Raw genomic sequence first — 27202 nt, 5'->3', positions numbered from 1 at the left:
TAATTTTTCTTGCTCCTCAACAAAAATTATTATTTATAAATAAAACCTATTTAGGTGCAGGGAGTATTTAATTACCAGCCTTATTAATAATGAAATCCCTGCAGTTCATTGTCTCCCGGTTCCTGCTGTGCCAGGAAGCTCCGGGCTCGGTTTTGAGTTGGGGATTTCAAGTATGATTGTCTCCCTTCTCACCCACACCCATGGCCTGTTGCCTAGCTGGCCTTTTAGCCTTACTTGGGTGACTCCATTGTCTGTGTAACTTTTAACTATAGACTCCCTCCGATCCTTTTGGAAATAATTGGGTAACAAATATTAAAGGCAGCGATGAAAATGTTTTATTGTAATGGACATTTACTGCTTAGTGACAGCATTGATATTTAATGTAAAATATCACCTCCCCCCAAGATGATTTTTAAAACTGACTTTAAAGAAAGGCTTTTCTAAGTACATAATTTTGCCCTATACTTCATTAAGCTGAGATACTTAATGGATGATAAAATGTATCCTATTTACCAAGTTAGGTATATAACGGAATCCATGTAGTTTAAGTGTGAACACTGCAGGATTGAGGTTTTTATTTTATTCCTTTCCTTACTATAGCAAAGGTATGTAACTGCTACCAAGAAATCCAAGTGTGTCAGTAAAATGTTCATATTCCTTATCATGGCACATTTAAACACAGCCCAGTTGGACGATTAAGTTTTGCTAACCAAAAAAAAGTTTATGAAATATTCAACATGTTCTGGGAAATGTGTCATTATTTATTGCCTATATTGGGAGCATTCACTTTTCTCGTTATGGGCAGACTTTAAACTCTTTCTTTTTTTTAATTTCAGCAGGTGCAGTATATACATACCTTTAATGAACAAAGGGCCCTTCCCCAAAAAATTAGATAAATACATCATTTAAAAAATGGAGCCAAAATTATGGGTAATCGGTTTGCCAAAAAAAGAAAGAAGAGAGAGAGAGAAAGAAAGAAAGAAAGAAAGAAAGAAAGAAAGAAAGAAAGAAAGAAAGAAAAGAAAAGAAAAGAAAAGAAAGAAAAATGGCCATCATTTTTTCACCAGGCAAATACTCAAGGTTTTTTAAAAAATCATACTCAGTGTTGCTGAGGATATGTGTACTATTGACAGAAGAGTAAATTGGTGATAACTTTCTGAAGGGTAGTTTAGCAATGTGTTTCCAAAAAATGTTTAAAACTAGTTTGCCTCTAGTCTAGCAGTTACACTTCTAGAAATTTTGACTAGGGAAATTCTTTTTTTTTTTTAAGATTTTTATTTATTTATTTTAGAGAGTACGTGCAGGGGGAGGGGCAGAGGGAGAGAGAGAAGGAGAGAAGCAGACTCCCCACCGAGTGCTGGAGCTTGATCTCAGGACCCTGAGATCATGACCTGAGCTAAAATCCAGAGTCAGACACTTAACCGAACCACCCAGGTGCCCCCTGACTAGGGAAATTCTTAAGAATTTATGTAAAAGGGGCACCTGGGTGGCTCAGTCATTAAGCGTCTGCCTTCGGCTCAGGTCATGATCCCAGGGTTCTGGGATCGAGCCCCGCATCGGGCTCCCTGCTCTGCAGGAAGCCTGCTTCTCCCTCTCCCATTCCCCCTGCTGTGTTCCCTCTCTCGCTGTCTCTCTCTCTCTGTCAAATAAATAAATAAAATCTTAAAAAAAAAAGAAGAAGAATTTATGTAAAAACTTAGTTGGAAGAATTTTCAACATGTCTCATGAAAGTGGAGAATAATTAAGAAAAAGTTAAGGAAATTAGTTATATAAGTGATGGTACATCCATACAATAGAAAACAAAGTAGCCATAACAATGACAATGTAAAAAAATTTAGTAACATCAAAAGCGTTTATAATAAATGTTAAGTGAAAATGCATGTCTCAAAACAAAATGCTCAGTATGATTCCTTTTTAGCCACATTGTTAATTCTAGAAATATCAACACCTCCCCCCACACACACACAGATACCCATTATATACACTGAGAAGAAACTAATGAGTCATTCCATTTTGAGGCTTTATTCATTACTAAAGAAAATTTAGGACTATTTATATTCAGTGGTTCTTGTCCGAAAGCATGTTGCCAAACATCACTGTCTGTTCAAATTCAGCACTACAATGAGAGTCTGCATTTTGAAGAAAATTTAATTTCAAAATAAGATCTTTAGTTGTCAGCTGTCCTGAGTTAGTTTTATTGTATTTGTGGAGATACAAACACTCAAAGAAACCGAACCGTCAGAAAATATGTTGGTTTGGAGAACTAAAGACAGTCAAGGATTTATAAATTCAAGCCCAGGTTACAAAGTACTTTATTCACAAGTTTGTTGTACTTTAAAGTGGATTATAAATAGGAAAAACATACAGCTATAATCACATTTATTTCTATCCAAAATTTTAATTAACAGTTTTCATTATAAAGTAATACAAGTTCATTGTGAAAGATAGAACCTTATTTATTTATTTGTCAGAGAGATAGAGCACAAGCACGCAGAGCAGCAGAGGGAGAGGGAGAAGCAGGCTCCTCGCTGAGCAGGGAGCTTGACGTGGGACTCGATCCCAGGACCCTGGGATCAGGACCTGAGCCGAAGGCAGATGCTTAACTGACTGAGTCACCTAGGCGTCCCAGAAACTTATTTCAAGAAGGACTTCTGTGTGATCTTCCAGGCATTCCTCCTTGACCCTCATCTGTACAACATCACCTTTGGTTTTAGTGAGGTTCCTCTGTTCAAAAACCCTTCCGTCACCTACAGAATCAAGATCAGACTCTTCCGGAGTTTGGCTCCAACCAGCTCCACCTTCCATTATCCTACAGCACTGGGCAAACCCAGTGCCGTCCTCACCGACCTCCCGAGTGGACCTTACTTTTCCTCATGTGCTTTCACATGTGCTGTTTGTCCTGCCTCCAGCGCTCCTCCCAATTCCGCCTCCTCACTAAATTCCCCCTGGCTGTACCAGTCTAAAGAACGTCATCTTTCCTTCTTACTCCTGAACCCATTTGTCCCTTGGACATGGCTCTGAGGCAGTCCCTGCAGTGGAAGGTGGGAGCTGTGGGCCCGCTGTCAGTTTCAGGTTTGTGGAAGATTTAAGTCATCCCTTCTTTTTTCTGTACAGCAATGGGTTTGGAGATGGGCACATCTATCACAGTCAGGTATGAGATGTATTATGAGTAATTTGTTACTAATAATAAGTTATTGAAGATAATTATTTTTTACATAGGAGCTGATTCTAGGTTATTTCTGTAAGACTTATACTTGCTCCCGTGAGTGAGAAAAGCACATAAGAGATTGTGCAACCCCTGGTCATGTGTTGCACACATGAATGTCCTTCCTAAGGAGTGCCACAGTGGAGCCAGGGTGGAGAACCTTTTAGCAGAGATGATTTATAAGAAGTACTCAGCTCAAAAATTCCCATGGAATACTGTCATTTCTATAGGCTGTAGATCATCTGTTAATTTTGCACATTTGTCTTATCTCCTCAACTACATTGTCAATTGTTGAGGGAGGGTGTATCCTTACACTTGTTCACATTTCACCCAAGGCCCCCAACGTAATGTCCTGTATACCGTGGCACTGGGTGACTTTTGTCACCAGTATAATTATATTATTATCATTATTATTATTATTATTACTCAATTCTGGGTGCTTTGGGATTTATACAGTTTTCTATTAGTTATGTTCTATATGAAAGCAAAGATATTTATTAATACTTGAGGTCTATTCATGTGCATTTAAATGAGATAACTTCATAATACTAAGCAAATGGAGTAATTAATTAGTAGGCACAAGTTATTAGAGTTATTCCCAACCAGGAAAGACAACTTTACATTTTAATTGTACTGCCAGAATTGAATACCACTTGCTTCTGTGTAATTCCTAGACTCCACTACTGCCTAACGAACAGATACTTGTTGGCTTCAGCCAGCCATGAGGCACTTGGGTTCCATCCCCAGCTTCCCCACTTATGGGAGGATGCTCTTGGGCCTCTCTGGGCTTCAGTTTTGTCATCTATAAAAGGAAAATAATATAGTACCCACCTTATAGTGTGGTTGTGAGGACTGAGTAGGTTAATATATTCAACATACTTTGAGCCGTGCCTAGCACATCGTAGATACTGTGTGTTTACTGTTATTATTAACATTGATATTATTAATACTAATATTAGTAGTAGTATCGGTTTGGGTTTGTATCAGTTAACTATTGCCACAGTTATGCCACACACCACCTGTATTAATTTCCCAGGGCTGCTGTAAAAATAATTATCACAAACTTTTGGTGGCTTAAAAACACATTTATTTTCTTACAGTCCTGGAGGCCGGAATTCTGAGATCAGTGTCACTGGGTCCAAATCAGAGTGTTGCCAGGGTTGTGCCGTCTCTGGCAGTTCTAGGGGATAATCCATTACTTGCTTCTTCCAGCTCCTGGCAGCTACCAGCATTCTGTGGCTTGTGGCTTTGATCTCTGCATCCACTGTCACAATACCTCCCCCTGTCCTGTCTTAAGCTGTCCTATTGCCTCCCTCGTATAAAGATATATGTGATCACGGGCGCCCGGGTGGCTCAGTCGGTTAAGCGTCTGCCTTCAGCTCGGGTCATGATCCCAGGGTCCTGGGATCGAGCCCCACGTCGGGCTCCCTGCTCCACGAGGAGTCTGCTTCTCCCTCTCCCTCTGCTGCTCCTCCTGCTTGTGCTCACGCTCTTTCTGTCAAATAAATAAATAAAATTAAAAAAAAAGATATATGTGATCGCGCTTAGGATCCAATTAGATTAGGATAATCTACGCATTTCAAGATCCTTAACCTAGTCATATCTTCAAAGTCCTTTTTTGCCATATGAGGTAACATTTACAGGTTCCAGGGATTAAGAGGTAGAAATCTTTTCAGGGGCCATTATTCAGCCTGCCACATCATCCTAAAATGTAGTGGATCTAGCAGTCAGTTTATTTCTTCCTCAAGCATCTGGGGCTTGGCTGGCCATTCTTGACTGATCTCATCTCGGGCCATGGGTTGAGCGTAGATTGGCTCCACCTGTGACTCATTTTCCTGAAGTCGGCGGATCTCTGGGGCATGTTCTTCTCATGGTAATGGCAAAGCCTAAGAGGTCAAGGCTGACCACAGGAGCACATTTCAAGCTGTTCAGGTCATATGCATTTATATCCCCTTGATCAAAGCAGGTTCTGTCAATGGGATGACCCATTGTATGTCAAGAGGAAAGGAATGAATATTTGCTGTAATAACATAACCTAGCACACTGTTCTCTGTAGGCAACAGTAACTTATAGCTAAGTTAGTAATATACTTATTTGGGGGGAGAGAATAAAATCCAGGATTTTTTTTTTATTCTTATGTTAATCCCCATTAAAATCCAGGATTAAAAACAAAGTTATTTAGTAATAAGACCGTTTTCTATAGTTCTTATTTGATAGTTCAGTCAAGGAGCTATGCCTGTTTTGGCCTTCTTCTGGCCAAATAAATACATTCCTGAATATGATGATCCTAAAGAACTTTCCCATCATTTCTTATTTAGGAGATGAACTTCTAAAGACATGGAAACTCTAAGACTCTTTTGGAGTCTCTTTAGCCAAAATGTAGCATAAGGTAGCAACTCAGTGGATTCGGTAGAGGTATGAAAAAGAAGCAAAGATTTTCTGCCCCTTTGGAAGAACAGAATATTTGCCAGATAGCCTCGCAAAAAGAGCCATGAACTGGAGCAGACCCATGAGCAGCTGAGTTAAAGGCCAAGCTGTAGTAATTACAGTATCTTCTCATGTCATCTTTGGCCTTTGAGCTTGAACAGTGGTTCATCTAAGTAATCCAACCTTGAGTTGTTTCTTATACCATTAATTGTAATCTGATTTTTTAAATTTGAAAACCAGTATACAACATTTGTATATTTGAATTTGATAGAATTTCCCACTGTAGGGTTTGTTTGATTTTTTCTGTTTTTTGAACCTTCCTTGGAGAGGTTGTCTTTCCTCTCATTCCAATAATAGAGGAATTATACAAAGTAGAGTTCATGGGCTCTTAGTCTTACTGACTTCAAGAGAGAATAAGAATGTACTGCATCACATTTTCCTTAGTCACTTCATAAAATGCAGTGACCCTGAGGTGTTGACCTCTGTCAAAAGAAGAAAAATAAGACAAAGGGGGAATTTTTCATGAAAAATCTTGTAACTGGAATGAACAGGAAAGTAGGAACTTAATTTAGAACATCCACATTTTCATAGCTATAACAGAGCCAACTTACTGAAGATAGACATTTTTATATTTTTAGGGAAATTCTTTTAACGTGAAAGGAATATTCACTGAGAACCAGACTTTTTCATGCATCAGGTTATTCACTGGCAAATTGGCAACAGTTTCTCAGGTTGATGCTTATTCGCGCTAGACTGCTAGACTGCTCTAGAACCATCGCGTCGACCACCAGCCTGGATTTTGAAATTCCACGCAGACTCGAGCACTGCCTGGCAGCTGCCATGTATTTCTTCCTTGAACATTTCATAATTTGCTTGGCGTGTCTTCACAGTTTTTGCACCAGGATAAGCTCTTTCCTTTAAGTGAGCTCTTAAATCTTAAGGTAGCTCAGCTTTTCTTGGATATCAAACACCTGCGGGGCCTTTTTGACAGATAAGCAAGTCTTCTTTTAAACTTACAATAGGATGTTGAGTTTATTCGAGCCAGTAATTATTCATTCATTCAACATAGTTGCTTATTGCTAGGCACTCCCTGGAAACGCTGTGATGAATATAATAGAAATAGCCCGTGTCCTCACAGAGCATATATTCTAATCAAAGAGTAGTAAAAAAAAAAATAAGCAAGTAAGTACAAATTGGATCATCTTCATTCTCAGTGTGGCTCCCCCTTGTGGTTGCAAGATGGCAGCTAACAATCTCAGCAACCACACTATTTTCTCTGGGGTCAAGGAAGGTCGGTCACTTTCAGAAGTCCTTGAACGTTTTCTCAGAAAGTGAGAAATTCCCTTCCTCAGAACCACCTGCCAAAATTCTTCTCATATTTTATTGGCCTAAACCAATAACCATGACCAGGAGATGGTAAAAGGCAAAATGCTAAGAAATCCTTGGAAAATGTAATAAAGGTTGACTTACTTCATATATAAAAAGCCCTTACAAATCATTATATAAAATTATGAATACATGATGGGTAAAAAAAAATATTTCACTAAAGAAAAAATTCAAATCGCTGGTGAGTTTTTAAAAAGTTGAGTAACACTCAAAGTACTTTCATCATAACAACAACATATCAGTTTCCTTCATTCTTTTTAACTGGTCACATGGTAGAGTTTGGAAATGGGAACTTTAACATATGGCAGCTGAAAACAACGGCAATTCTGTTTTTAGAACTTTGTCGTAAATCATTCATGTGCATGAATTTAGGTACAATGATATGACTAAAATGATATTTATAATTGCCAAAAAAGAAATAGGAAAAAACAAAAATATCTGATAGCAGGGTCTTGGTTAACTGAATTGTATGCATCTGTCTGGCCGAGTACTGTCAGGTCATTTAGAATTACATTATAGGAGAATATTTGATCACATGGAAAAATGTGCCTCGTGTCAAATAAGATCCATTGCAGAACATTTTATGATTATTATATGACCTCAGTTTTGTATAAAATATGTATTTAGTCATAAAAGAAAGTGAGTCTATTTGACTACCTAAAATTGAAAAAAGCAGAAAACAACTTCTGGATGGCAGTATACCATAAAGAGTATCAGAAGATCACTGGCATGCTGGGAAGAAATTTAAAACACCAGTGACAACAGGAGGATCCTTTTAATTTATAAAGAGCTCATATAAGTCAAAAAAGACCATTGGAAGAAAATGGGTCAAAAAGAATAGAAATACACAGTTTACAAAAAAGAATTACAAATGACTGATAAAAATATAAACTTATTTTTAAGATAGGTTCTAGGGGCGCCTGGGTGGCTCAGTCGGTTAAGCGACTGCCTTCGGCTCAGGTCATGATCCTGGAGTCCCGGGATCAAGTCCCGCATCGGGCTCCCTGCTCGGCAGGGAGTCTGCTTCTCCCTCTGACCCTCCCCCCTCTCATGTGCTCTCTCTTATTCTCTCTCTCTCAAATAAATAAATAAAATCTTTAAAAAAAAAAAAGATAGGTTCTAGAAAAGTTAGTTGAAAAATTAATCACATTCCTTTCGACATCCATTTTAAATCTGTTGTGACTTGCTTGGTATATAACTAAGAAACCTCACTTTTCAAATATTGTATTGCAAAAGATTTCTTGAAAAAGAAATAGATAGTAGGAGTTTTTAGTTTTACAAGTACAAGGTTATGTTTCTAGTAGGATTTTCAGTAATAAAGACAGAGCTATATGTGCAAATGTAAAGCCTCAACCTCACTGAGCCAATCTAGCATTTTACTTTATCTAGATATTTCTCTAAACAGTAACATTTCTTTCTGTATTATTCTAGCGTGAGCTACTTATTAATTTGATCATATGTATTGCCCACTATTGTGATAAATCATGTGCTCAATACCATTGTAATTTTTTTTTGTAATTGAGTTATGACCAATAATGGTCTTCACAGTTCCTTAATCGTATTGTGTTCAACTTATGTAAACTTGAACTGTCAAAAAAGTGTCTGTCCTCATTAAGTGTACATTTTCATATCCTGCCATTCCCCCTTACACTAATTACAATCTAAGGATAATGAAAAGAGGAAGCCTATTAGATGTTTACCCTAAGTAATCCAGGGGACCTTGTCCAGAGTATTCCCTTCCCCCAAGAACCGTTTTCACCCAGTATCACTGTCCCGGGGAGCACTGGTAACTGATGGCATTCTGGGACACAGGGATACATCGAGGAGCACCATCTTCCATTGCCTACAACCAGAGCTAGGCTACTAGCAAGAGCTGTGAACCTTGATTGCATTCCTCTGTAGAAGCAGGGATCATAGGTCTGGAAAGTGATTGCTCTTTTAAAATACTTATGTTTAACGTATGTCAGGTGTCTAGCACAAAGCCTGGCACGTCATAGTGAAATAATGTGTTCTCTCCCTTCCCATAGGGGTAGTAATCAGAGGAAAATCTAAGATTGTGGTTGTCAGTTCCATATGCACTTTGAAATCACATTTTTAATTTTTTGCTCATCATCAGAAACTGTTTAATAGGATACTGGGGCTTGCTTTTATACGTTATCTAATGCAACATCCTTGCTCTTCAGGTGAAGAACTTGAAGCCTGCAAAATTTGATGGCAGCATTCCTTCAATAGTCCAAGGGGAATGCTGGCCTCTCCCTCCAGAGCAGGATTCTCTCTGCTCCACCCCTGGGCTGTGCTAGCCAGGGAGCTGTCCCTCCGCGCGGTGCTGGACTTCTTGAAACAGCCTCACTGTGGCTGAGGATTCCAGCTTTGGTACATGACCAGATCTTATTTTTAAGGGATTAGTTGGTAGTTGTTTTCCAGGTATCTCATAGGCATTTTGGGTTTTCTAGGCTATCATGGGTGTCTCCTCTTTTCCTCCATATTCCCTACAGACACTACATGTATAGTAGCAATTTGGGAAATTCTTGTAGAATGAACCAACAGTCAAAATGATGCTTATGCCAAAGTGGCCTATTTGGGGATCGCAAATTTTGACCCCCTTCCAAATGAGTGAGTAAACTGCGTACAAAGGATTCTATAGTCAAATACGTTTTTTAACTTCTGTTGAACAAAGTTAAAATAGTTTTATTTACATGAAACTTTTCAGAGCTTAATATGCTAAATGTGCATCATGAATCTCCCAAAAGGAATTGCAGTATACAGCTTTCCCAAACTTACTGAAAATGGAGCCTCTTTCTCAGCATTTCAAAGGCCTTGTGTCCCAGAATTCACTTTTGGAACTCTATAGAAAAGAATGTTAGGATGTTACCTTTGGCAGGTCCTTTCAAATATGAATTATTATCTGAACTTTTGCATGATCTAGAGAACCATTCAAAATTGAGATCATTTGCAACCATCTGAAAGCAGAGGTGTACTGGGTTATTTTTTTAAGGAGTTATGCATGTTTTAGATGTTAGACATAAAGGAAGAAAAATCAGGGCATTTGTTATACAAGGTAAAAGCCCAACTTGTAACCTGACCAGGAGGTGAGCCCCCTCAGTATTAGATGGAGGTAGATTTGGGGGTGGAAAAGGCAGTACACGTCTTTAGACAAAGCTGGAACATGCCTAAGACGCCTCATTGGATCTGCTCCCATGCCCACATACTTGACCAAAACCCTATGGTTCTGTGTCAAAAAGCAGTTTTGAGATAGCCTTGACCTCAGAGATTTTGAAGGCGAGTTACCGATTTTGTACGTCCTCTTTCAAGAACACAAAACCAAAGCAAAGAGAGCAGTCACTTCAGTATAGCACCAGTGTTTACCTTTGAACAAGGCTGAATCCTGAAAGGCTCATCAGAATTACTTAACCTGTTAGATGGAGTAATTTTATTTTTAATTGTTTTCAAAATAATCACATTTTGGGCTTTGATCGAGTTAATATTCAGCCAGTCTTCTGACAATAATTCACCAAGAGATTTAATTGCTTCTTGAAGTTACAGTTACAAGCAGGCTGTCAGACTGTGGAATCATCATAGTAAAGAAATGATTAACAGGCCACAGTTGTGTACCCTGAAGAACTGCTAGGCTACCTGTAGTCAGACCCACTGTGGACAAAGCCGTATGTAAAATGTATGAGTCCTCAATGAAAGTTCACAACTCAACTGACTCTGCAGGTTAGTCTATCAGACCAAGGTAAAACAGCTCAGGGATGATAAAGTACACTCCACCGGGCATACACCACCCTGTACATACTTAATTAAGTTCATCAGGATAGCTTATAATGATTAGACTCACACCTTTCTTTTTTTTTTTTTTTAACATATGTTGTATTATTTGTTTCAGAGGTACAGAGCTGTGATTCAACAGTCTTGCACACTTAACAGCGCTCACCATAGCACATACCCTCCCCAATGTCTATCACCCCATCCCTCCCACCCCCCACCACTCCAGCAACCCTCAGTTTGTTTCCTGAGATTAAGAATTCCTCATATCAGTGAGGTCATATGATACATGTCTTTCTCTGTTTGACTTATTTTGCTCAGCATAACACCCTCCAGTTCCATCCATGTCGTTGCAAATGGCAAGATCTCATTCTTTTTGATGGCTGCATAATATTCCATTGTATATGTATACGACATCTTCTTTATCCATTCATCTGTCGATGGACATCTTGACTCTTTCCACAGTTTGGCTATTGTAGACTCACCCCTTTCTTTGGGGGTTTTTTGGTTTGGGGTTTTTTTGGGTTTTGTTTTTGTTTTTTGGTCTCTTTATTTTACTGGTTTTACATTTGTTTACTGACTAAAGATTTGGTTATTTCCTTCTTTCTTAATTCCCCCTCAGGTCCTCAAGATGCTATAATTTATCTATAAAACTGAGGAATTTTGTGTCTATATATATATGCTAAGAACCTACAAATCACATCCACTCAGTCTGATTTTCTTCTTGTCACATATTAACCTGCTATTCTGGCAAAAACATTGTACTGGCAGTTTATAAATAGTACTTCAGGTCTTCATTCATCTTACCCCTCGTAGAAATATTTGAGATGAAGAGGAATTACTTGGGAAGATTTTACTGTCTTTGAGTCTTTCTTTAAAGTAACCCCTAGAAGAAGCCAAACCTTCATTAATCAATCATGAAATATCCCAAATGGGATGCAGCCATCATATTCTACAGTAGTCCCCCCGCCTTATCCACAGGGGATACATTTCAGGACCCCCAGCTGATGCCTGAAACCACAGATGGTACTGAACCCTATACATACTGTGTTCTTCCTCATACATACGTATCTGTGATAAAGTTTAATTTATAAGAGTCCCAGTAAGAGATTAACAACCATAACTAATAATAGAACAATTACAACAATTTATCATAAAAGTTATGTGAATGTGGACTCTCTTTCAAAATATCTTACTGTGCTGTACACACCCTTCTTCTTGTGATGAATAAAATGCCTACATGACGGGGGATAAAATGCCCATGTGATGAGATGAAGTGAACTGAATGACGTAGGTCCATGACGTAGCATTAGGCTACCGTTGACTTTCTGACCATACCTCAAGAGGATCGTCTGCTTCCAGACCATGGTTGACTGTGGGTAACTGAAAACACAGAAAGCAAAAGCATGGATAAGGAGGGGACTACTGTCATTTGATGGGGTATGTGGATAGATCTTATGGATTTTACAGTTCAGAGTTCAATGTGTTACCTCAATAAATTCTTATCTACCACAACTCCTTAACAGCCAGAAATTGTCAGAACTCTGCCAGAATAACTATCTGGGGAATATAAGTTTAGAAACAGGAAAGATGCTTCTCCCAGAAGTTGTCCCTAGGCATGGAGGGCCTGGCAAGCTGAAATTTTGAAGGGTTCTGGTGGTGGAACATCCAATTCAGAGCATCAGGGAACTGTTGAAGAACAGACCGAAAGGGCCAACCCCCTTGATGACTTAGATAACAAAAACAGAACAAAACACAGAGAACTAGAAACAAAGAAGGAAAGCTGACCTGTATTTCTTTCTGAGACTAAGCTGAAGATACATAATTGACCTACTTCTTAATAGAGCGCAACCTAGAATCCGACATCTTTTGCAAAATGAATCTTGTACTTTAATGACAGCCAGATGTTGCTTTGAACTGCCCGACCACTTAGGAAGTATGCACCAGAGGAAAACATGGTAGAATTAAGATGGCATTATAAAAACATCTGGTTAAACATGACAGATTGTGTTTATAGCCACTCCCTCTCAAAACCCCTAAATGAGCAGTAAGGGATAAAAACGGGAGAAACCCACAAGGACAAATAGAACCATAGGAGCAAACAGCAGACAAGAGGCATCAACGTAATTTTGGAAATAAGTGGATGTGCGGTAGTCCCCCAAGCAGGTGGAGAAAGCTGATATCTAAGTGCCTGCAGAGAAGGCAGACAGGCAAGCCAGTTTGCCCAACCACAGGGCTGTAGAAATTTCAGGAATGGGAAGGACCAGGCACCTGTGTAGGTAGGGATGAGGGGGAGAGCTGAAGGAGGTTGCTTGACAGTCTGTATAAAGAGCAAAACACAGGTCTCCTCCCAGACCCCACAAAGCCAGGTGACTGCCTCAGTCTCATTCTGGTAGAAGACAAGAAGCTTACTCTGAAGAAATACAACCAGAGAAGCTCTAGGCTTTAGGGGACACCAGGTACCGTGGAGGAGAGGGATTAGACATCATACTGAACCCAAGGAGAGGAAGTGAAAGTCTGGATACTAAAGATTCCCCCCAATGCTCCTCTGCTCAGAGTTCTGGGAGCAAAGAGGAAAAACACTGACATCCTGGGGTGCCCCACAGATGGTCCCCACCTAATTACCCTATGTAATGAAGCCCCCCCATTCCTAAAACACATACACAGAGCTTTCAAGTGGCATTCAGTAATAGACGGCCAAGGATCCCAGATTTGAGGAAGTCCTCTAGCACAAAAGGCTGAGACCAAGACAAAAGGGAGAAGAGGGGATTTAGAAGTAACATACAGGGGCGCCTGGGTGGCTCAGTCGGTTAAGCGTCTGCCTTCAGCTCAGGTCGTGATCCCCGGGTCCTGGGATCGAGCCCTGCGTTGGGCTCCCTGCTCAGCGGGAAGCCTGCTTCTCCCTCTCCCACTCCCTCTGCTTGTGTTCCCTCTCTCGCTGTGTCTCTCTCTGTCAAATAAATAAATAATATCTTTAAAAAAAAAAAAGTAACATACAATGCGGGGAGCATTGTAAAACCATGATTCATCAGAGAGGAAGGATGAGATGTTGCTTTTGTTAAGAGCAGTGTGCTTTTATTTTTTATTTTTATTTTTTTTAAAGAGTTTATTTATTTGACAGAGAGAGAGATAGCGAGAGCAGGAACACAAGCAGGGGGAGTGGGAGAGGGAGACGCAGGCTTCCTGCCAAGCAGGGAGCCCAGTGTGGGACTCGATCCCAGGATCCTGGGATCGTGACCTGAGCCGAAGGCAGACGCCTAACGACTGAGCCACCCAGGCGCCTGAGCAGTGTGCTTTTAAAAGAAATATTTGGGGGTGCCTGGGTGGCTTAGTCAATAAAGCATCTGACTTCAGCCCAGGTCATGATCTCGGGGTCCTGGGATCAAGTCCTGCATTGGGCTCCATGCTCAGCGGGGAGTCTGCTTCTCCCTCTCCCACTCCTTCTGCTGATCCCTCTGCCCTCCCTACTCATGCTCTCTCTTTCTCAAATAAATAAATAAAATCGAAGGAAGGAAGGAAAGGCAAAGGGATAGGGAAAGGGAAAGGAAAGGAATGGAATTTGGAGAACAAGGATGAGTCTTGAAAATGGAAAACATGACAGCCAAAATGAAAGATTCAGTATCGGGCTTGGAAGATGAAGGTGAAAACGTTCATTCATTCAGCAGATACGTTCAAGTGGCTGCTATGTCCTTGGCATTGTTCTAGATGGTGGAGTTTCATCAGTGAGTAAAAGAGACAAAGAGCCCTTGGCCTGCTGGAGCTGAAATGCCGCCAGAGGAGAGCATAAACAATGCAGTAGCGTGTGAGTTACATGCTGCGTTGTAGTATCAAGTGCTAGAGGCAGGAATAAAGCTAGAGCATGGCAAGGAGCACGGAGAGTGCCAGGTGGGGAAGATGGAAACAAGTTGAATTTTAAAGGGGATGGTCAGGGCCAGTCTCATTGGGAAGGGGACCACTGAGCAAGGACGCAGAGAGAGAGTGAAGAAGTTGGCCATGTGATATCTACCCGGCGGGAGATCATTCCAGGCAGAGGGAGCAGCCTGGAGTCCAGAAGGTAGCTGGAGTGAGCAGGGGAGGTGACTGCCCCAGAGAACGTGGGCCTTTGTAGGTTAGTGTGGGGGTTCTGGCTTTACTTAGGGAGATGAGAGCGGTGGCAAAGTTTGAAGCAGAGAAGTAACGTGAGCTGATTTTGGCCTTAAAAGGATCACTCTGGCCACTGTACTGGCAGAACTGACTACAGGGGTAAAGGTACACAAGAGAGAAATCGGACTCACTCAACAGGAAGGGTGTGCACACTGCTCTCTGATGGTCTCTTTTTGTAGCTCGGCTGTTCCCTCTGAGTCAGCCTCTCTGTTGGCCTCCGTTCTTTCTTCTTCCTAAGAAACGACTTGCAGGCCCTTTCCTCTGTCAGTCTACCCTCTGCTTTATGGCTCCTGCTTAACTTTCCCTCCCAGATCTCATTGTGTTGCCTTCAGTCTTCAGCATCCACTCTCTTGCGTCATATCCTAAAACATAATATCTGGTTGGTTCCTCTCATTTATTGATTGATTGATTGATTGACTGACTGACAGAGAGAGAGATAGCGAGAGCAAGAACACAAGCAGGGGGAGTGGGAGAGGGAGAAGCAGGCTTCCCGCTGAGCAGGGAGCCCAATGCGGGGCTCTATCCCAGGACCCTGGGATCATGACCTGAGCCGAAGGCAGACGCTTTAACGACTGAGCCACCCAGGCGCCCTGGTTGGTTCCTCTTTAATGTTAATATTAAAATATTGTTTTATTTTGCTATTGAATATAACATTTAATTCTCTGTTTTCTGACATCCCATCATCAGGCAAAGTCCTCCACAGACAGACGCTTTATATGACTCTTGAAAAAACCAACAGTTTAAGCTGCTTTAAACAAAGAGGGAAGTGGAAAAATCAGTCTTATACCTTAAATTCCAACCTGCAGACCCTTGGTGGAAAAATCAACAACAATCCTCCCCTACACAGACTCACCAACTCATGGGAGCATATCTGTTTAAACCAAATATGCTTAGATTATAAGGAAAAAATACATGAATAATTTTTTGCATGCATTTTCCTCTGTAGTTTTTCAATGCTACTTTTTCTCTGATGTTAAAAAATTAAAGCCTAAGGGATATCTGACAAAGCTGATAATGTAACTGCAAGCTCACAGAAATTCCTTTCCCCCAAATTTGCTGAAGTTAACAAAAATGTAAAAATGACAAAGAACCCATGAACCCTGAAACCAAAAAAAAGAAAAATCGCAACTTCATACCATAAACTGAGAAGTGTCACCCAGAAAAAGAGAAATTGGACCAAATTGAACAAAGGTGCTAAAAAAATCAATATAGCCTTCAAAGAAAAGAATGGAACATGGAGACGTACAAGGAGGGAATTCTGAGACGTCTCATTGCTTTTGATGGTGTTGGCATCAAGTATAAAGATATGTCCGGGGGAAGGCCTGGAAGAGCCCACACCTCTCCTGGGAACCCTTTCTTCCATCAAGAAGACATTTTCCCTCAGGCAAGAAGAGTCAAGAAGGCTTACCATCTTTCCTGCCTCTGATATGTCAATAAGTGGGCAAGAAATAGGGGAAGCATCTGCTAGGAATAATATTAGAGCCGAATCAAGAAAAAGCTCCTCAAGACATGGAAAAAATATCTGTCCTCAACCAAACCAGAAGACTGTAAGACACCTATTAAGGAGGGAGCTTGATAGCAGCCACCTAAAGCCCCAGCTCTCTTTTCATTCCTCTTGAGCAATGGAGAGACCAGATAAAGCATATACATAATGGACATCTAGTCCCTATGATAGATGGAAGAATAAAATACCCAGTCCAACACTGTTTGGGGGCAGTTAGTAGGCTGAGAAAGAATGGCTCGCATTCATTAAAGAGTTTCCAGGGGTGTTTGAGTGGTTTAGTCGGTTAAGTGTCCAACTCTTGATTTTGGCTCAGGTTATGATCTCAGGGTCATGAGATCAAGCCCCACACTGGGCTCTGCACTCAGAGTCTGCTTGAGATTCTCCCTCTCCCTCCCGCTCTTGTGTGCTCGTGCATGCTCTCTCTCTCTCAGATAGATAAATCTTTAAAACAAAAAGTTTCTGGAACACTTGGACACGTGACTGAGGCAAAAAAAAAAATCTGCCCATACAGGGGCGCCTGGGTGGCTCAGTCAGTTAAGCGTCCAACTCTTGATTTCAGCTCAGGTCATGCATGCATGCACATACTCTCTCTCAAATAAATGAATAAATCTTAAAAAAAAAAAAATCTTAAACATAAAAACCTGCTCCTTTAGAAGCCCTTACTTATGAAATGCTTTTTTCCCCCAAAATTACTGAAGAATTAAACCAAAAACATTTTAATGAGAAATTCTGTGAACACTCCTTGAAAATTAAGAATTGATTTTCTATACAGGTATGGCTCCAGGGAGTCTTAATTTCCTTTCTCTTCAAAAAAAAAAGAAAACAAACAGTATGAAACTTTACAAATCTGTTTTGTTTAAGAAATTGAATCACAGACTTTCACCCTGTAATTGTATTCTTTGGGTTTTTTCAAGATGCTAAAGAAGGGACCTTTATTTTAACACTTGGAGGCGTAACAGAGCCATCTGCATGATGGATTTGGCGATGGGGAAGAGAGCCATTTTGGCTAAAAAGGGTTGCTGTATGGATGCCACATGCAGAAACAAGTTTTCATTGCCTCACGGTCTTTATATATTCTGTTTATATGTGAGCACTAGGTTCCCATTGCAAACTGCTCACATGTCACACATTTTCCTTACATATCAAGGTTTTCCTTGACTCATTAGTTCCCCTTTGCGGTCCCTTGGTGACCTCTTCATGTGTCCCATGCAAACAGATCTATCCTTGTGGTGCAGCAGGTTGAAAAAAGGAGCACATCACAAGCCCGTGATGCCAGTTTAGGAGTCTGCTTAAAGAAACCCTAAAATGACGGGATAAAAGAGGCATTGTACCAGTTTTTCTGAGAAATTGGTGACACAGGTGGAGATTTAAGAGGAAATACAAGAAACCTGAGGGAGTCTGGAGCCCCCATACTGTGGGCTTTGAACTAGAGGTGGAAAATCTCGGTCTCGGGAGGCCAAAGACAGGGAGGGAGCTGAATACCAACAACCTGAGAGTTGGACTGGTTATCTAAGTAGCCGCAGTAAATATCAACTGGAACACGACGGTGGTGCATCCAAGGAGTTTGTTGAAGAAAGCAGTGCGAGTAGTTTGGGGTCTTGGAGATTTTAGTAGCAGAAAGGAACAGAAAGGGGTTTATGCTGGAAATATTGTAGAAGTAAGAGTAAGTTGTGGGGGTGGAGGACACGTACAGGGGAAGATCCAAGAATGAAGTGAAGATTATACCAAATTTCTTTTTACTTGAGAGATTGAGAAGTACAGGAATCTGGGCAAAGGATCCCGAAGGAAAAGTAGAAGTAAGTATCTCTGACTTTACCATGCACAGAGACGTTTATATATTGTCTGACTGATTTCTAAGCACTGAAAAAATGTAAACAAAGATTCATATTCTATCAGTCATCTGTTTTTCCCTTTCCCCAGGATTACATCTAAGTTTGGGGGAAATTTACCTAGCTCCTGGGGAGAGGGGCTGCACAGGCTGTGTATAAATCCGTTTGTGAATCCAACGTGACGGTGCAGTAGTGACCAGTGGTGTAATCTGTGTAAAGCCAGGTTTCATTCGAGAACTGTAGATGTTGATGGCTCTTGGTTCTGCCTCATCTTGCTTCCTTTCCACATCCTTCAGATATTTCTGCAGAGACATGTGCATTTTGGCTTTCTTCTCTTCATGACCATAGAGTTAAAACAGGACTCTGCTTCCGAGTCAGCACACAGCCCCGTGCACACCAGAACAGCCCAACCGCTGAGGCGAATGACAGCGTGACTCTTGGCGCCATCTGTTGGTGGCAGGCAGAATCAACGTGCTTTGTCTCTGCCTGATTTTGTGGACAACGCGCAGTTCCCCCACTCTCCTCCCCCCGCCACCCCCTTGGTAGTTTCTAAGCAGAGGATCTTATACAATTGCAAAGTCATATGCCACTGACTCAGCCAGCAACACTTGTTCTTTTCTTTCTCTCTATTGTGAAGGTGTGGCGAGGCACGCTGGCCCGCATGCGCTACAAGAGAACCAAGGCAGCTCTGACAATTATCAGATATTACCGGCATTACAAAGTGAAATCGTACATTCATGAGGTTGCCAGACGCTTCCACGGCATCAAGACCATGAAGGACTACGGCAAGCACGTGAAGTGGCCAACCCCACCTAAAGTTCTCTGCCGTTTCGAGGAGGCCGTACAGGCCATTTTTAATAGGTAAGGAAGAGCCTATTGGCATGAGCCGCATCTGTTTATGGGAGCACACGTAATGTATAAAGCCCCAGATCTGAGGCGGTGACATTGGCTCAGCTGTTTGCCACTACGACTTTTACCTCAGGTCTTCAGGTCTGTAGATTTCACTCTCAAGGGCCATCTGTTTATGTCTCAGAACAGTGGGACTTTATTTATTAACACATGGGACCGTGCATTTACTCTTCCTGTGGCGGCGGACAACAGTGCGCCACAAAGCCCGAATCACGCCACGGTTAGGACAAGCTGTTAGCCTGCCGTCTCTTTTATTAGCAAATAATAACTACATATTAAAATCACCACACGTAACTGAAACTGGAAAGTGTGTTAATCCTTTCAGGGCAGCACTTCTCTATCCTGGTTATGAAACCTACCAAAGAGTTTATGAGACATACCAACGCCCACGTCCTGCCTCCGGAAAGTCCTGTTTAACGGAACCCGGGAGTGGGGCCCAAACAAAAGTCCTTTCTAAAGTTTCCCAGGTGATTTTTTTTTTAAGCTTTATTTATTTGAGAGAGAGAGACAGCACAAGCAGGAGGGGCAGAGGGAGAGGGAGAGATTCTCAAGCAGACTCCACACTGAGGGCAAAGCCCCGCACAGGGCTCGATCTCATGACCCCTAGATCACGACCTGAAGCCGAAACCAAGAGTTGGATGCTTAACCGACTGTGCCACCCAGGCGCCCCCCAGATGATTTTAAAGTGTGAGAGGGAAAACAATTGTTTTAGAGCAGGCTTTTTTTTTTAACATAAATAAATAAACACCCATGTAAAATCTGGTATCTTTCCAGCTGATCTCATTTTTTATAAACTAACTTGAATCTGAGTTTGTAGTTATTCACAACCCCTTATCCCTCATTATTTGTGCTTGTTTGTTGCTGGTGTGCACCAGATACATTTAGCTGTGTCTTAGACACAGCCATCCAGTCACATAAACAAAGCTAACAGTTCTCAAATGTGGCCATTTGGCAGTGTGGTATTCCACAAAGAACACTATGAAATAATTGGCATACCGAATGCAAAAGAACTAATTTATAATTCTGTGCTAAATCAGATTTTATCTTCCTTTAGAGTTAGCTCTGTATAATTGGTGGTAGATATCAAAAGATAAATAAAAATGCATAGGAAGAAAATTCTTTAATATATACCCCATTTGCTTTTTGTAAAAACAAAAGAAACGATATCTCATAAAAAGAAAAGCTCAGTAAGGAATTATTGAAAGCAAAATTACCTCAGTTTTCAGATCTAATACTATAAATATTCATTGTAAATCCTGGCAGGCTTTTTTAATGCACAGGTAAGTGTTTTTCATGAATGTTATCATCTGTAACCTGAATTTTGACTTAATTTAAAAAGTAATTAAGGTATGCATGAATACACATGCTTATTATGGTTTTTTGTAAAGTGAAATAATATAGAAATATATGAGATATAAAATTGAAATCCTCCACACCTCCTCTTGTCTCCCCCGTTTTATTTCCTTGCCCTGAGATAATCACTCATTAACAGTTTGTATGCTTCTATGTCTGTGTCTGTGCATTTTCAAGCACACGCCCACATGTAAGAGACAGCATGATATAGTGGTTAAGAACACAGATCCTGGAGCCTGGGTTTATATTCTCTCTGCTGCTGCCTGGTTGTCTAACCTTGGGCACATTAGATAATCTCTTTGAGCCTCAGTTACCATATCTGTAAAAGGGCCATAACAGTAGTACCTGCTCGTAGGGTTGTTGGAAAGATTATGAGTAAATATATATGTAAAGCATTTCAGATTGTACCTGACACATAATAAACACTGTAGAAATGTTGGGTCATAGTAAGAATGTGTATGCATGCACAGTCACCAGTCACATATCATTTGGGCTCTTCTTCCTCTCTTTTTTACACATGCAGGCTTATAGGATGACTTGAAAATGTTTTGGAGACCTGTCCATGGCAATAAGGAAAGATCCATGTGGTACTTTTTTTTTTTAAAGATTTTATTTATTTATTTGACAGAGACACAACGAGAGCAGGAACACAAGCAGAGGGAGTGGGAGAGGGAGAAGCAGGCTCCCCTGCCGAGCAGGGTGCCCGATGTGGGGCTCAATCCCAGGACCGTGGGATCATGACCTGAGCCGAAGGCAGACACTTAACCTACTGAGCTACCCAGGCGCCCCTCCATGTAGTACTTTTAATGGCCACAAGGAATTATTGATATTATTGATTTTGTTTGTATTGCACTGTGGCCTGTATAGTCTTCTTTTTAGATTTTGATGGTTTTATAGATGGCCTAGAATTGATGAATTTTTGCAAAATTCAGTTTATTCATTCAGCACATACTCATGCAAGGCTAGCTGTGTCGTGGGCACTGGCCTGGGTTCCAGGGATATGGTGACAGATAAGAAGATGGGAAGACAGTCCAGCCTTCTCAGGACTTCAGGTGTACGAGCATTTTGAAAATAATGCATCTGCTCCGCTTGCTGACTTTGCACGCACGTGTGCATACACACATATGCACACATGCGCACACGCACTCTGAATGAATCCTGCCAGTTGTGTTAATCTCATCCAAAGGCAAACTTTTTCTGTTAAGGGCCCGGTAGTAAATATCATAGGCTTTATGGGCTACATACGGTCTTTGTCACATACTTTGCTTTGTTTTGCTCTGGTTTTGTCAAACATGTAAAAAACTTCTTAGCTCGTGAGCAGCACAAAACCAGGCCATGGGCTGAACTTGGCACAGACTATGGTTTACCAACCTCCGATTTAGTCACTGTATCCTACTTAATTTATTCTTCACTTTTTTGATCTGTGGACTACTGAGAGAAGTGCACTAAAGGACTCCACTGTGATTGTGGGCTTTTGTTTTTTTGGTTTTTTTGGTTTTTCTAAAATCTCAACGTTAATCATGGTTAAGCTCGCTCCTATTCTTCCCAGTAATTCTTTTCCATTCTGGGAAGGCTGGGAGCCTTCCTCATGTTCATCTTTGTCCCCCTTTTCATGTTGTCGAGGCTGGTGATTTTTATGCCGCCATAAAAATGGTGTTGGGGGCTACAGGCGTTTATAGATGGTGGTTTTCTTGAGCAGGGTCAGAAGCCTGTGTGGCTCTCTCTGTGGTTATATAGGTCAGGTCCCAGATGCCCTGTGTGCCCCTGCAGTCTGGAGTCAGTCAGGTACAGACCTGGGCCACGGTGGGCAGTAAAGAAGGGACAGACGGACTGGGCACCTGGGCTGAAAACAGACCAGCAGACAGCAAAGACTGCCTCCCCCACTCCCAGGGAATAAAATTTGAGACCCAAGGACTAATTGGGGCAGTTGCTCACCAAGCCACTCAGTGTTGTGGGATGTATGTGCCTGTCACCAGTCACCTTGACGGTGACCACCAACTGCTTCCACCCTGTCATTCTTCCAGCGTCTTCTGGAATGACCTTAGGACAGCCTGTCCCATTGCAGTGTCAGTTGGCCACAGAAAGCAGAGAGGAGAATTTCTCCTGCTGAGCCTTTCCTATTTCCACGGCTGTTGGTTTTGTATCCTGCTACCTCTGACTTCTGATGCTCTCCCCCACAGCAGGGGTCCCCATCTCACCATGGGCAGGCATTCTTTGTGTGGAGAGATCCTTGCCACCAGCCCCAGCTGCCTCGGGCCCAAGCACTCTCCGGGCCATTTCTGCCAAAGGGGTTCCTCTCCTTTCACCAAGTGGCCACTCTTCCGGCGGCGTGGTCCAGTCTACTTTGAATCTCCAAGAAAGACTTCCTGTCTTGCAGTTCACCAACACTGTTCTGGTTCTCTAGGGCTGCTACAGAGCTTTTCCTTCTTTGTATATTTATTTGGTTATTTCGGTGGGAATTTCAGAGAGAAAAACAAAACTTTAGGCTCAAGTCACCGTCTTAAGCCAGAATACACCTCAGGAAAATCTTAGATGGAAGCAGTCTCACGTTCTGGGTGCGTGCCGAGGGGAGAGAGCACCACCTCTCCATGTTAGGTGTGTCTCACCTCGTGCTCCGTGGAAGATCACTAGAGAACCACTGGCCTTGATGAGTGCATCTGCTGTAAAGAAGTTCTGGGTTTGTTTCCAGCCCCTGCTTCAGGCTCCTGTGGCAGAAAGGAGGACATGAGTGCAAGGAAGGCTAGGATGGCCCTCACAGAATAAAAGCCCTGTGCTTGCTTTTCTCCATCAGGAATAGATTCTTTTTAGTGTATGCTTTCAGTTACTTGGACCCAACAGTCTTGGGGTCATCTTTACGTTCCCCCTTGTTCTCTTGCTCCCGTGTCTAATTCATCAGCAAATCTACTGGCGTGTCCTTCAAAACGCATCCAGGGCCAGCACCTGTCTCTGCCTTCACCACTCCCTACCCAATCCCAGCCACCGACCTCTCCCGCATGCATCACGGAAATAGCCTCCTCCCCGCTTCAGTCTCCTCTACTCGGCAATCGGAAAGCTCCTGTAGATCAGGAGTCAGGTCACGTCCCTTCCTTGTTCACAACCTCCCAGTGGCGTCTGGTCTCATCCAGAGGAAAGGCCAGAGTCCTTACAGTGGACTCTGTGGGTCTGCAGATCTGTCCCTGGGTCCCCATCTGGCCTCTCCTCCTGTGCCCCTCCCCTCCTGTTGCAGCCCCACCAGGCTCCTCCCTGGTCCTCCAACCCACCCAGCAAGCGCACACTTTAGAGCCCGTGCACCGCTCTGCTCTCTTCCTGGCGAGGACACTCTTGCTCAAATATCTGTGCACCTCCCTCACTTCCTAAAGGTTTCTGCTCCTATATCCTGATCAGTGGTGCCCCCCCGCCCAGACCTCCCTGTATAAATAACACCCACCCCCTGTTCCTGCCTGCCACCGCACTCCTGTCCTTTCCTTGCCTGATTTTCTTCATAGCACTGAGCACATCACACATACTGGTTGGTTTGTTGTCTGTCCCTGCTTCTAGAAGGTAAGCACCTAGCAGAAGGGACCTAGATCCATTTGTCCACTGCTGGGCCTCCACTGCCTAGAACAGCATCTGGAGTTTAGTTAAGTGCCTAGAAATGCTCAGTGAGTGCCTCAGTGTTGGATGAAAAAAGGACTTTCTGTGCCCTGACTATAAATGTTATGAGAAAAACCCATGTATCATGAAGTTCTAGTTGTTTTCAAAACACACAAATGACAAAGCAAGTTATACAAAAATCTTTGGGGGCGCCTGGGTGGCTCAGTCATTAAGCGTCTGCCTTCAGCTCAGGTCATGATCCCAGGGTCCTGGGATCGAGTCCCCGCATCGGGCTCCCTGCTCAGCGGGAGGCCTGCTTCTCCCTCTCCCACTCCCCCTGCTTGTGCTCCCTCTCTCGCTGTCTCTCTCTGTCAAATAAATAAATAAAATCTTTAAAAAAAAAAGATTAAAAAAACTTTGTCTAAAAAACTATGTGTATTTTAACAAGTTCTGTGTATATTTTAGAGACCTTTCTTTTTTTAGGATAGCATGCAAGTACTTTGGTTTAAATTCTGCTTAATGGCAGCCCAGTTACTTGGGGTCACGAATGGGATTGGGTTTCTAAATCCTAATACAATTCATTTATTCACTTACAGATGGAGAGCATCCCAGCTCATCAAGAGCCTGCCCGCTTCCGACCTGCCCCAGGTCAGGGCCAAGGTTGCAGCCATGGAAATGCTGAAAGGTCAAAGGGCTGACCTTGGGCTCCAGAGAGCCTGGGAGGGCAACTATCTTGCTTCGGTACGTGTGGGAGAACTAAGTGGAATCTACTCCTGCTCCCTTTACAAAGAAAAGGAAGAATTTTTCTCCACAACTTTGTGGAAAGAATGAGACACGTACAGAAACTAAACTTCTGTGGGCGATACTAAACTAAAAGATTTTGTTGCTTCTCACTGTGCAATGTTTGATGTTTCCCTTGCTTTACAAAGGGCTGTTTGTCACTCTGCACCATATGTAGTAGACATACTCCAAACCTAATTTTTGAACATTTGAACCTTCCCTTGCATAAATCAGCAGCTATTTTTAATTACCACCTTTATATTAATTATTCCCAGAGCTACATTTCATCTTCCCTCCCATTCCGTATTTTAAAATTTTATAGACCCTTTAGTGGCATAACACCCCTGCAGCAGCCCACCATCTGGGATGGGAGATAAAAGTATGTGTGTGAGACTGTCTGAGCAGGGTTATAAAGCCAGGCCACTGAAAAATTGCCTTTTCATCCAAAATGCTAAGCAGACTCATTTCATCATGTTTCCTTTTTTTTTTTTCAGAAGCCAGACACACCTCAGACCTCAGGCACTTTTGTCCCCGTTGCAAACGAACTGAAGCGGAAGGACAAATACATGAACATCCTCTTTTCCTGTCATGTCCGTAAGGTGAGGCAGGCTGGGGCAGACCCCCCGGGGAGGAAAAGGATGGATTCAGAGGACCTTACCATAGCTGTGACTGCAGTAAAACATGACAGTAGCTACAGTCCCAGCTCTACCGTCACTGAGCGCCCCCTGCCTGTGCTGGGGCGGGGGTGAGGTGGCTGAGGTGACTACGGCTTCAAGGGTAGGGTGTGGAGATTTTTGGTTTTAGGGGGGACCTCCCTGTGATCCAGGGTTGGTACTTTACTACATGCGTGTCTTTCACAGCAGGTACTGGTCTACCTTGTAGTTCATGGTCATTTCGTACCTCTTATATGGGTTTGATTACAATTTTAAAGGTGAGGAGGGAGGGAGGAAGAACATAGTCTAGAAAAGGGAAGACAGAGCTTTTGGGTGGTGGGGGAGGGCGAGTTATACATGCTGTGAATCTAGTTGTTTATCTGAGGCAAGATGTGTGTGAGGACTCTTATTTGCCTTCAGATAATGTCCGTGGGGCAAGTAAAGTATGGAAGTTGGAGAGGGGAAGGCAGGGGACATGGTTGACTTTTCAAAACTTTAAAATACTTCTTTTCATAAAATAGAGAGGAAATCGCAATAATTTTTAAAAAGCCTTTTACAAAAATTAGGCAAATAAATTTCAAAATATTAATGAAATGGGTGAATTTAAGAAAAATATTTCTGGGATGCCTGGGTGGCTCAGTTGGTTAAGCATCTGACTCTTAATTTTGACTCAGGTCGTGATCTCAGGGTCCTGGGATCAAGCCCCGCATTGGGCTCTACACTCAGTAGGGAGTCTGCTTGGGATTGTCTCTCTCCCTGTCCCTCTGCACCTCCTGCTCCTGTGCTCTGTCTCTCTCTCTCTCTAAGATAAATAGATAAATCTTAAAAAATATATTTCCTAGATTGACCCCAGAAGAAATATTGACATAAATATGCCAGTATCCAAAGGAGGAATGAAGAAAATGATCAAAGAGTTACCTCATAACAAAAGCCCAGGTGTGGGTGACTTGAGTTGTTTTGTTTCAAATCTTGAAAGAGTACACAATCACAGTATTATTCAGATCAAAATAATGAAGTATTATTTCTCAACTGTAAATTTGGCAAACTTTAAGATGTTGATAACCAGTGTTTGCACGAATTTAAGGAAACACTATTGATAAGATACAGTCCTTCTGAGTGAATAGTTTGGCAATAGCTATCAAAATTTTAAATGCCCAGACCACTTAATCTAGGAATTCCACAACTCAGGATTTATCCTATGATATATTCACACATACATCCAAAGATACAGTTTTGTACATTGTAATGGCCAAAAAACTGGAAAAAGATATGCACTAATATATGATGAGATTAATAAATGTGTTTGTGCACAGTAGAATACAGTGTATCTATAAAATGAACAAAAAGAGGATATATGTTAAAAAAAAAAAACTAAAAGGACAAAATCTATGAAATAATGGTTTTCGGTCACTGCACATCAAGATAAGAGAAACAGACAAGTGAGCCCTACAGTCAGCTGGTTTCCCTCCTTGAGAAACTTTCTAGTCTGTGGCATGAGTGGAGGAGCCCAGTGGAGCTTAGTGGACTCCCTTACAGAAACAAGAGAGCTGAGCTGGGAAACACCTGGGCAGGTAGAGTTTGCAGAGTAGAGTGCCAGGGAAGAGCGAGCTGCACAGAGGGACCTCTAGATAGCTTCAGGGGGTCCTCAGCACGTATTCGCCTGAGCACTGCTCAG

The 27202-nt window shown here is 42.0% G+C and overlaps 1 protein-coding gene across 2 annotated transcripts in view; it reads left to right on the top strand.

Moving 5' to 3' along the window:
- The window catches only part of MYO1D (myosin ID), a 364669-nt gene that overhangs the window by 190230 nt on the left and 147237 nt on the right, over window positions 1-27202 (top strand). For both annotated transcript variants that reach the window (XM_045889402.3, XM_064582345.1), the window contains exons 17-19: window positions 18897-19120; window positions 24691-24835; window positions 25369-25473. In XM_045889402.3, the coding sequence (XP_045745358.1) occupies window positions 18897-19120; window positions 24691-24835; window positions 25369-25473 (474 nt within the window). The remainder of the gene's footprint in view (window positions 1-18896; window positions 19121-24690; window positions 24836-25368; window positions 25474-27202) is intronic.

This window comes from Mirounga angustirostris, unplaced genomic scaffold (genome assembly GCF_029215605.1).
Source record: "Mirounga angustirostris isolate CCGP_5_RB_7025 unplaced genomic scaffold, mMirAng1.0.hap1 SCAF_17, whole genome shotgun sequence".
Lineage (NCBI taxonomy): Eukaryota > Metazoa > Chordata > Mammalia > Carnivora > Phocidae > Mirounga > Mirounga angustirostris.
Note: the sequence above shows the minus strand (reverse complement) of the source record. Positions and strands in the feature narration are given on the sequence as shown.